The 12,396-nt window shown below is 30.7% G+C and overlaps 1 protein-coding gene across 1 annotated transcript in view; it reads left to right on the top strand.

Moving 5' to 3' along the window:
* Positions 1 to 2,880: 2,880 nt before the first annotated feature.
* LOC111696920 (phosphomethylethanolamine N-methyltransferase) overlaps positions 2,881 to 12,396 on the top strand; it is a 22,228-nt gene continuing 12,712 nt past the window's right edge. Inside the window, exons 1-5 of the mRNA XM_023466709.1 lie at positions 2,881 to 3,135; positions 7,663 to 7,734; positions 9,127 to 9,179; positions 10,236 to 10,275; positions 10,449 to 10,544. Of these exons, the coding sequence (XP_023322477.1) occupies positions 3,053 to 3,135; positions 7,663 to 7,734; positions 9,127 to 9,179; positions 10,236 to 10,275; positions 10,449 to 10,544 (344 nt within the window). The 5' untranslated portion in view covers positions 2,881 to 3,052. The remainder of the gene's footprint in view (positions 3,136 to 7,662; positions 7,735 to 9,126; positions 9,180 to 10,235; positions 10,276 to 10,448; positions 10,545 to 12,396) is intronic.

Consider the following 12,396-nt stretch of genomic DNA (forward strand, 5'->3'; position numbering starts at 1 on the left):
AGGCACCCACTCTATTATGCTAGGCACCCACTCTATTATGCTAGGCACCCACTCTATTATGCTAGGCACCCACTCTATTATGCTAGGCACCCACTCTATTATGCAAGGCACCAACTCTAAAAGTTACATAATCCAAGCTGGTACAGCATGTACTGTACATGCATTTATTCTCTACTGTGTACAGCGGACTACCAAGTGTAAAGTCGACCCAACACGTTTAATGCAACAAAGGAAGCCTGGCATAACCACCACAGTGCTAGGGGCTAAACTCTGAAGAAAAAAATCCCTTTTTTTTTATGAGTTTTTACTTGTTTAGAAGGTTTAAGGGTTGTCTGATACAACCATAGAGACGAGTGCACCTTTCCTTATTTGTAAATTCATATCAATGGTTTTCAAAAAATATCATTTTCAAAGATTACAATTTTTTCAAATTATTTTTTGTTTTTAGATATTTCTTTTTCCTTTCCAGTTAAAAATCTAAAGCTAAATGTACCGTGCTACAAAAAAGGTACAGTGATTTTATGTGGTAAATTCCATTATTAATACGGCATTGCGACACTTCAAAGCCGATCCAGCCTTGAAGATTTTAAGTGCAGATTAAGACTATATTTACAATTTGCGAATGGGTCGATTTAATGAAGAAATTTCAACGGTTTGCACGATTCACAACAATACTCTTGAAATCTGAAATTGATTAATTATTTGGAATAAATCGTCATTTTTTCTGACATGGAAGGTGTTTAATTTTAATAATTTCTCCATTGTTTCTTAAGCAAAAAATTCGCAAGTCAATTTTGTAGAGAAACCACAAACAAAAAAATAAGTTTTCAAAAACTAAACCATAAAAATGTGGAAAAAAATTTCAGAAATTGTTTGTTAATTTCGAATCAAAACAAAACTTTTAAGGCATTCAATTTTTGAATGAAAGTACATAAATTTAATCCAGATCATGCCCCACTCACATGGTTGACTTTCTTGTATTTTCTAGTTTTTTGGTGAAATCAAAATATTCCTCGTCGTCTGTCAGGTTTCTAGATTCTAGTTTCTTTATTGCATTTGCTGCTGCGAGGGGGGGAAGGAATATTACACCTTTTTTTCGTCCGACCACCAAAAAACGTCACAAAATCAACTACTCGGCATTACGCTCAGCATTACTTCTTCCAACCAAACCTTATTTTCATGCGGGTGTTGTTTGTGTGCTTTTAAATGTATTTGTTTGTGCCTTTTAAACACTTTTTCTAAAATTTAGGCAACATGATGTTGTTCAATATGGTTTTGATTTGTTTATGACTAAGTTTGTTAACCCTAACCAGGCTGGGGGGGGGGGCATTTGGCGCCCCCTCCTGTAGTTTTTTTTCTTAGCACTCTCATTTTCGACACTATCACCGTGAAATTGTGATTTTTAATGAATAGTAACTTAAAGGTTTTTTTGTTAAATGTTATATTTTTTATTTATAGGCCAGGGTACATGGCGGAAAAAAGTCTGGTCTGTGAAAAAAAAAATCTAAAATAGACCATAACTTTTTTGTGACTAAAGCTACAGATCTGAAAACTATATTTTTGAAAAGCCCTTGAAAAATGCATGTAGAAACCTGGGTCACACTTTGAGATTTGTTTAAAACAAAAAAAAAATTTTCATTTTTTTTACCCTTTTTTAGGTATCTTTTTCAACCCTCTCCCTAGCGCCCAATCTATTCAAGTTATCGGTCTAATTTTTTTCTTTGAGCTGGCATTGAAAAATTGCTTTACTACAATTGAAATATATGTTATTTTCTTACTGAAAATAACTTTCGTTATTCAGAATGATTATTAGGTAGAGAGTTATTTGGAATTAAAAATTGAATATCAAAAAATTTGTTTTCTTAATTTAACTCCAAAACTATAGCATTTATGCCATAATTAGCTCTGTTCATTTGAATCTACAACTATTAAACAACAGTTTTTTTTCTCAATTGAAACATTGTTGAAGAATAAGCATGCTTTAAGGGATTTGAAAATATATTTCAATGATTTTTTTATGCCTACTGCACCCACAACATGTGCTTTATAAAATAAAAATAAAGGATAACTATTCAAAACCATTGTTAGGGTCATGACGTGGCTTAAAATTCGAATTAGATGATTTTACGAACATTGTAAAAGGACGAAAAAATGCAGGACGAAAAAAAGGTGCTATGCTATGCCCATTGCCGAGAAGTTGATTTTGTAACGTTTTTTGTGGTCGGACGAAAAAAGGGTGGTGTGCTTTCCCTCCCTCCTGCTGCTTGATGTTTATACAAACTTGTTTTACAAGATCACGAGCACACCGCGCAAATACTCAAATCTGAAATTAATTTCAAAATAGATCATTAAGGACAGAAATTGTGAATTTTCAATATTTTTTGTTCCTTTCATGTTAAAAATTGCTTAAAGATAATACTTTTATAGTAAAATAACATAAACTTTTAAACTTAATTTTTTGCTTAAATCGGCTTTAGAACAAAATAGTACAAAAGATTAATTACTTTTGTTTTTGTTTGGACCTTTAATTACAGAACAATACGGAGTTTATTACCTTCCAATCCAGCTCCGAGAAAGAAATTAAGTCTTTGCGACAAACTCTGATTTACAAATCCCTATATCTTTGTAACCTAATTTCGAAGATATTAGGTATTTCAAACTATGAACTGTGTTATAATCAAGAAAGTTTGAGATATAAAAGGTTTACATCATCATGTTGCAACCATATAGAGATAAGAAACCTTGAGTTTGTGGTAAAGACTGAATTCCTTTATCTATGCTTAATGATGCCTGTGTAAGTTTTGCCTGGATTTTTAGATGAGAACAGGTTTGGAAATTTAATCATGGTGCGAGGTTATACATTATATACTGTGTAAGTTTTGCCTGGATTTTTAGATGAGAACAGGTTTGGAAATCTAATCATGGTGCGAGGTTATAAATTCGTCAGAAACCGCAGAGTGGAAATAACTTAAATTTATTCACTCATACTCGTGTTGTCAACTGTACAGCACCAAACCAAACCAAACCAAACCCAACCTAACCAAGCCAAACCATGCCTCCAGATTCCAATGTAGAAGAGTCTGAGAATAAGAAGCAGAAGTTGCAGAAATGGTTGGATCAGAACCAATATACAAGGTAAACCCTGGTCTTTGATTATCCTTTGAAATATCAATTTGATCGACCTACTTGATTCTTTTCGAAATTATGAAAACTTTGTTCAAATCTACGAATAATTTGTTAGGTGTTACAAGATGTATGAGAAATTCCTAACATTCTTTTCAAAAGTTCAAACAAAACTTTTGTAATTTCAAAATAATGCTATAAGTTTTTTGTATTAACATTGCATGAAAAGAAAGAAGGAACCGGTTTTATTGTAATTTTTGTAAACAATAATAAAAATTGTAAACAAGGAGTGGAATTCCTTAGCTGGGCATTCGGGTTTCAGGTTTTTGCAACTAATGTTTACAAATGTTATTTGTTTATCAATAAACGGGTTCTAACGCTGCTCTAGCACAGGGTGTCCCACGAAACATGACAGTTGGTGAATAATTTTGAATGACAATTTTTCTTCCACATACTGTATTAGATATTAAAGACTTTTTGCGGTGTATTACTTTAAAAAAATGATTAGCTCATATATACTTTACTGTAAAGTAAATTTTACTATGGTATAACTGTAATATAAAAAAAGTTATTAGTCTCTTTATTATCAAACAACTTATCAAATTATGGAAGAAGACATTTTAAACTATTCACCAACTGCCATGTTTCGTGGGACACCCTGCACGTCACAGTATAATATAAACAACCCATTTACTCCTTAACTCTCCTTAGCAATTTTTAACCCGTTGAAACCTTGAAATGATCAATAATATAGATGATGTTGTCGTTTTCCTAGGCTTTAAAGTGTTCAATTCTGATAATTCCCATATTTTTCCCCTCTCAGTGGAAATGAACAAGTCAATTTTGTAGAGAATCCACAATTAAAAAAAATAAATTTTCAAATCGTTAACACTGATATATCTGTTTTATACTTGATCAGACAAAACTTTTAAGGGTACCGTTGTAAATCAGGCATAACAATTTGAAATGAAATTACATTTAAGTCTAATAATCTAATCATAGAGAATAGTATATATATAGAGAGGAATTAAAAGAATCTCTCGGTATGAATTTTTTCAGTCCCTTTCAGCCTGAAAGGGAGTTCAAAGTGTACAAATCATGTAAATGTTCACAAATTATATGCAGTAGAGTACATTAATACAGTATGTTCCCTAGACTATTCATTTCAATTTCGAATTTTTAAAGCTGTTAAATAAACTTTATAATGAATTAGTTGAATAAAAACATCATTTGATTTATAGTTAAAACGGAAAATCATCGTTTGTAAAGTGGAAGGCATAGAGTCTATGTGAAATGATCATTGGTCAATTATGAAACCAGCCTATTTCATAATTTGGTTTTCTTTTAACAATAATTTTAGATTTTCAATAAAATGATATTCCAGGGCCCAAAAGGTTATATAGCATAAATATGTGAAGTACACCTGCAGTATGGAAACAGTACAACAAAATGGCCGTTTTACACTTTTTTCCATTAAATTCCTCTCTATATATTCTATTCTCTATGAATCTAATGCATATTGTCTGTGTGAGCAATTATATAAAAAAATCAATAAATGCAATTTCGCATAGCTCTATGTTTGTTTTTATATCAATGCATTAAAATCAATACTCCATATCGACGCATGCATGTTAATTGATCAGTTATAAAATTGCGGAACGTAACTGTACAAAATGCATTATGTGAAAGTATAGTATCACTGTACAGATTATATTGTTTACAAATTGTTCATAAAATGTACATTTTGAACTCTACACATTCTGTTATGTACTTCCTATAAAAGTACATAACTGTTTTTTCTTTTACATTTTCTAGAATTTCTAACCATGTTTGAAATGAGATTTGCAAGCAAAAGTATTTCAGTTCCACTCCATTTGACAATTTATATATATATATATATATTATATGTATGCTATACATATATTCTAGATAAGTTAATATATCATATATTGAAGACATATCTGGTAGATATTTCAAATTTAGCTTTTCTTGAATCCTAATCTGTTATTTAAAAGTTAAAAAATTATAAAGAGAAAGTTAAAGAACCTGTCAAATCTTTCGTTGGGATGTTTAGAAAGATGAAAATTTCCCTGTATGATAATTGAAGGACTGCAGTATGGTTTTGGTGAATTATATTGACGTACTAAGCCTAGGGTTGTCAGAAATGATTTTTTTTTGCATTTTTTTGAAAACGTTCAATAAACCTAAAGAAGTTTAATTTTGATAAAACTTTTTGTTCTGGATGATTACAAATATCTATCTAAAACTTTTTAAACCGGCATATTTTTTCTATATTCATTTAGTTAAGAGTTTGAGTTAAGATAAGTATTAATAAATATTGCTTTATATCGAGTAGATATCCTTATACATATCGATGTGAAACCTTTCAGAAAGTAGGAAAGATTCTGCAGAAAAAAGTTGCCAAACCAAACAGAATTTTTATTTTGAACAAAAATATTTAGAACTTATGTAGAAGCTTTTCTGGGCTGCAATTTACTCTAGTTTTGCATTATTTTCATTTGTGTATAACAGTATAAAAAAGGTTCCGTTGATGGTTTAAAACTAAACAGCTGATGATTCATTGGAGGGAGGAATGGCAAAAACACCAATTTGTAATTCTCAAATCTTTTTATGGAAAGTGATGGAAACAGGGTATACAGAGTGCTTCAGGGTACAGGGTTCTACAATATACTGCAAAGTACTGGGCTTTACTGGGGTATACTGGGGGGAGGGGGTACAGAAACCAAACAGAATTTTTTATTTTTAATAAAAATATAAGTAGAGTCAGTTAAGCACTTCAATGGATGTTTTCTTTATAGTTTTGCACTATTTGCACTATTACAGAAACAAAACAGAATTTTTTATTTTTAATAAAAAAATATATGCAAGCACTTCTAAGGATGTTTTCTTTATAGTTTTGCACTATTTTCACGGAAAAAAAGCTAGTTTAATACTAATCAGCTGACCACTTAATGGAGGGAGGGATGGCAACAACGCCAATTTGCAATCCCAATAACTGCAGGGTACTGTTGGGTACTGTTGGGTACTGCGGGGTACTTTGGTGTACTGTGGGGTGCTGTGGGGTGCTCCCTCACTCCATTAAGTGATCAGCTGATTAGTATTAAACTAGCTTATTTGTCCATGAAAATAGTGCAAAACTATAAAGAAAACATCCTTAGAAGTGCTTGCTTATATTTTTTTATTAAAAATAAAAAATTCTGTTTATATATATATATTTTTATATATATATATATATATATATATACAGCATAGTTTAAGTTTAATGTACGTTTTTATAAGATTAGCAAGTATAGATATAACGTAGTTAAGCTATCTCCACACATGTTTAGCATAGTTTAAGTTGAATGTATGTATATAGAAGATTAACATGGATAGATATAAACGTAGTTAATCTAATGACAATGTATGTTTTAATCATGTAACGTAGCTCATGTTTATCTAGGTATGCTCAGGTTAACAAATATGGAGATTGCCACGATATTTGCTACAGTCAAACTATCATTTGGTCAAAGTTCTTCTGACAAATCTAAACTCCTTAATTCAACATGTCATGTTGAGAGTTTAAGCTAAGCTGTGTGGCTTAACTTATTTATATTCAAAAATCCTGACTGTGCTTTTCAAGTCAATAAACCTAGGTTGCATGTTTAGGAATATCTAAATATAACAATTTATCAAAAGTTTAAATTTAGAAAACAAAACCTGTTTTTAACTTAAAGGGCGAGTCTGCAGAAAGCTCCCTGTATAAAGATAATATTAAAGGTTGCTAAGAATGGTTTTATAAATGTATTATATGTGAGTAAAAGTAAACATTTATATTCTTTAGTTTACTAGACATGACATGATAATGTGGAAATCCTAGAGAAACCGTCCACATTTCAAAACTTACCTAAAACGCTAAATAAAAAACGTATCCTGAAAAGGAAAAAGATAAAGAATAGAAATAAAACGCAAAACGAAAAAAACATATTCTAAAACGTCAAATGATTGAAAAAGCTATCATTTAACATAAAATGAAAACGAATCCTAAAACTTAAAAAGAAAAAACGTATCTTAAAAATTAAAATGAAATAGCGTATCCTAAAAATTGAAAAGAAAAAACGTATACTAAATATTAAAAGAAAAAAGGTATCATAAAAATTAAAAAGTAATGACGTATCCTAAAAATTAAAAAGAAAAAACGTAGGTTAAAAATTAATTCAATTCAACTATTTGAAATCATAACATGAGTCTAACAGTTGTCTCTCTAATTCCACAATTTATTATTTATTGTATACAGTGTTACCCACAAAAGATGAGACTGTAATGCCAACTTTAAATTCACCAAATTTGACGACCCCAAGTTTAAATTACGTCGGTTGTCTTGAATGAGATCTTTAAAAATATTTTTAAATGATTTGTCAAGTTCAAGAATCAAGTTTAAAACTACTGGGAACCATTAATATAATGACACAGACAGGATGATTTCTGTCGCCTCTGAAGTCTGTTTCTTTTTGGGTAACTTTTTACTTTTATTTCTAGGCGAGGAATTCTTCGATACGAACGAATTTTTGGGACAACATATGTCAGTGTAGGAGGAGAAACTACAACCAGGTTTTCATTCATTCATTCATTCATTAATTCATTCATTAATTCATTAATAACTAATTTCATTAATTCATTAATTCATTAATTAATTCATTCATTCATTCATCCATCCTATTTAATGATAATTTGATCAACACCTCAGTTAGTCGGTTGATCAGTTATTGATTGATTGATCACGTGATCAATGCTCTTCCATTGATCAGTTGATTTAGATGACCTGTTGATCAGTTGACCATTTAATCAGTTCACTCACTGATCAGTTTATCTGATCGTCAGTTTATCAATAAATCAGATGATCAGTAGATGAGTTGATCAACTGATCTCCTTGATCAGTTAAATCATATGACCTCTTTAATCAGTTGATTAGTTATTCAGTTTGCCTACTGACAAGTTGAATATATGATCAAATAATCAGTTTATCAGATCAGATTATCAGTTGATCAGATATTCAGTTTGCCTACTGACAAGTTGATTATATGATCAAATACTCAGATTTTCAGATCAGTGGCCGAATTTAAAGAATTTAAGCGGCGGTTTAAATTTAAGCCGCGGTTTAAATATGGTTGGTTCCACTTAAAATTGTATTAAATGTTTCAAGATTTAAGCCGGCAGGCACTAAATTTAAACCAGGTTTTGACGGATTTTGGCGGATTTAAACCGCGGCTCAAATTCTTTAAATTCCATCTCAGATTATCAGTTGATCAGATATTCAGTTTGCCTACTGATAAGTTGAATATATGATCAAATAATCAGTTTATCATATAAGATTATCAGTTGATCAGATATTCAGTTTGTCTACTAATAAGTTGAATATATGATCAAATAATCAATTTATCAGATCAGATTATCAGTTGATCAGATATTCAGTTTGTCTACTAATAAGTTTAATATATGATCAAATAATTAGTTTATCAGATCAGATTATCAGTTGATCAGATATTCAGTTTGCCTACTGATAAGTTGAATATATGATCAAATAATCAATTTATCAGATCAGATTATCAGTTGATCAGATATTCAGTTTGTCTACTAATAAGTTTAATATATGATCAAATAATTAGTTTATCAGATCAGATTATCAGTTGATCAGATATTCAGTTTGTGTAATGATAAGTTGAATATATGATCAAATAATTAGTTTATGAGATCAGATTATCAGTTGATCAGATATTCAGTTTGTCTATTGATAAGTTGAATATATGAGCAAATAATTAGTTTATCAGATCAGATTATCAGTTGATCAGATATTCAGTTTATCTACTGATAAGTTGAATATATGATCAAATAATTAGTTTATCAGATCAGATTATTAGAGTTGCTTTTACTCCAAAGATATGAAATACATATGTTTAGAAGATCGCGTCAATTATAAATTTAAAAAGTGTAAAAAATGTTTAGAATGTTTACGGAGAAATTGGGTCTTCAACCAGAGATGAAAGTTTTAGACATTGGTAAATATTGATTCATTTGAAATATCTAATGTAACTTGTAAATATATATTTTTTTTGTTGTAAAAAAATCATATATTTAAATAATGGTAAAATAATTTGATATATAGTTAATATGCTTTTAGAAATTTTTATTGTTCAAATCCACCAATTTAAGAAAAAGAATGATTATTAGATCTTAAATTTTTTATTCTCTCCAAAAATGTTTTTTTGAATATCTTCTTAGTTTTTTATACCTTAAATTAATAGACATGTTTAAAGTTGATAAGTTAACCGACTGTCAAGTGCTTTTCAATTTATTTATTTACAATAAGATTTAAACTAAACTTATGAGTTTTATTTGATAATGATAAACGTTTTGAAAGAGCAACTGATTAATCGCATGGTTCCATAGCATATATCTGAAAACTAATGATATCAATAATTAATAAGTAAATTAATAATTTATGATTAATGAATGAAATGCAGTTTACAAATATCATCATGAAAATAAAAAGAATTGAGATTGAATCTATATGTTTTCTGAACAAATATAAAAAAGTATACGTAGACTGATAAATGTTAATATTAACAAAATTACATCTCTGATATCAGCTAGATTGGAAAGGTACATTTTGGGATGGAAAATATGCTTTCTGTGTCAATTCCTCCTTATGTACAGGGTGTCCAACCAAAAAGCTTTTTAGTTTTGGGGCCTCCTACCCAAAAGAATGAAACAAAATCTTTAAAAAATCGAAGAAATATTTATTGCATGGACTAAGGAAGAGAATTCATTCTGATGATTAATGTGCAATCATAAGCCCGTTACAGTTCCATATTATGATATGGCAAGCTCCCAGCAAATCCATAGAATCTACAATCTACAGACTCGATCAACAATGATTGGCATTTTTTATAAAATATGTGCATTTATCCATAAAAAATGACTTAAGATGAAGACAAACAGACCAAGTTATATCGATAAATATTGTTTATTGAGGAACAAAACATGAAAAACCTGACTGCTAAGAGAGTAGCTTAAAGTTTACAAAAATAATATTAAATATATTATTGATCTAGGTTGTGGCATAGGGGGATCTGCTTTCTATATGGCGAAAAGGTAATAAGATTATTTTAGATTTTATCTATCTATTTATCTATCCATCTTTTAATCTATCTAGATGGGGTGTAGATGTACATGGTATAAATCTATCTATCTACCTATCTATCTATCTAGGTTTGGTGTAGATGCACATGGAATAGATCTATTTATCTATCTATCCATCTATTTAGGTTTGGTGTAGATGTACATGGAATAGATCTATCCACCAATATGATTGGTATTGCCCAGGATTACAGGAGTGAACTTGAACCTATGGTGAAGCACAGGTAAATCATGTTTAACTAAACATAAGAAAAAGGTCGACAAGATGTGAACTCTTCCTTGGAGCTAGTTTTACACTTAAAATAAAACCCTGTACGAAAATTCCGGGTTTTACATCTTAAATTGTAATCTTTCTCTAAAAGGGAGTGTCTGGCTAGATAAAGTTATAGTTGAGCTGAGAATGCAGTATTGTAAAGCGGTAATTCAGTCTTTAAAATCTTGTACAGAAAATATTGTAGAGACATTTTTAGGATTTATTTGAGACCTATCATGCGTTTTAAAGGTGCATATTTGTTCATAAAGAGCAGGAATTCAATCTTTAAAATCTTCATAGATTTTCCATTTCTGAGGGATAATTTGAGAATCAGCTTTTAACATTTATTCAATGACTACCACGAAAAATGTGACAAAAAATCTACAGTAAACTAATAAATTGTTTAGGAACAGGTTAGGAAAATAAAAATCAACTCTAATCATCGAAGTTAAGTAGTCTTATGTGGAGACCCTGGATTACCAGCTGATTGCCAGAAACTCTGAAGACCAAACCAAACATATTTATTCATTTTAATTTCTCATGTTGTAAGTTAGAACAAAAATATACAGTTAGTCCCGTTTATATCTTTGTTATTTTGCGTCGCTACACTTATTCAATTATTGGTTTCTGTAATGTCTCATCATTCTTTAACATTTTAAGTAGATTTCCTGGAATTTTTATTAATTTAAAATTCGTAAATAATAAGACATTCAATATTATGTAGAAAATTATATAAATGATTCTAACATTGATTTATTGACAATATCCACTGAAAGTTTCAGCCTGATCCCTTGAAATCACAAGGCGGGGCAATGAAGACAATATGATGCTAGTCGCAGGGTGCAAAAATTTGGAGTCGGATCTCTACCAAACGTGAGGGCAACTAAGACCGGGGTAGGAGAGAATACTTTGAAATTTTCAGCGCATCCATGAAAATTTAAGAAGGCAGGGGGATGCGTTTGCTAAAAGTCGCGGGTTGCAAGAAATCCGGATTTCGAAAGTTCTCGGATCTTGGCAAGATTCGGGAACTAAAGAGGCCGGCTCTCGCCCGTTCCAAAAATGTGCTTGCCAGCCGGAGCACTTCAGTACGAGGGTGCTAGAATGTTGGAAAACCCGCTGGTCGTGGGATGCAATTTCAAATTGAGAAATATGCTCTTAAACATCTATTTGCGGTAGATTTTTTTTACATTTTTCGTCATCGTTATTAAATGATTTTTAATAAACCGATTCTCAAAATCATCCCTACGAAATGAACAGTCTAAAAAGATAAAAAGAAAAATAACAGAGTAAAGTAGTCCTTGAAATTAGCAGGCTCGAAGGGGATCATGTCAAAACGAAAACTAGCTTGACAGAAGTGTTTAAATATAACCTCGTTGGTTTGCTCCTTCCTTTGTGCTACATTACTTGTACGAATTAGTCATCTCGTAGTCAGGGGCGCGCGCGCAGCTAGTTTTATTTGTGAAGGATGTGAAGGGGGGTGGCATGAAAACTGTTTAACTCTGATAACTTCTTTGGTGACATGGAAACGCCTCAACACGTGTTGAGGCGTTTCCATGTCACCAACTTCTTTTTGGTTTCTTATGCAAAAATTGCGCTAAATACTTAAGCAGAGACTCCACAAATAAAAATGTTAAGTTTTAAAAATCAAAAACATGGAATGCTTTTAGAGTATCGGTGTGATACCACTTTATCAATGGAGTGTCATTTAGGTTTACAGTTTTTAAAGCCAAAAAGAATTCATATAAATTCTAAAAAGGTAAGTATTCATAATTTTTCGTTATCTATTTGAAACATTTAACGAACTTTTAAATTCTTGACAATCT

This window comes from Eurytemora carolleeae, unplaced genomic scaffold, assembly GCF_000591075.1.
Source record: "Eurytemora carolleeae unplaced genomic scaffold, Eaff_2.0 scaffold271, whole genome shotgun sequence".
NCBI classification, from domain to species: domain Eukaryota; kingdom Metazoa; phylum Arthropoda; class Copepoda; order Calanoida; family Temoridae; genus Eurytemora; species Eurytemora carolleeae.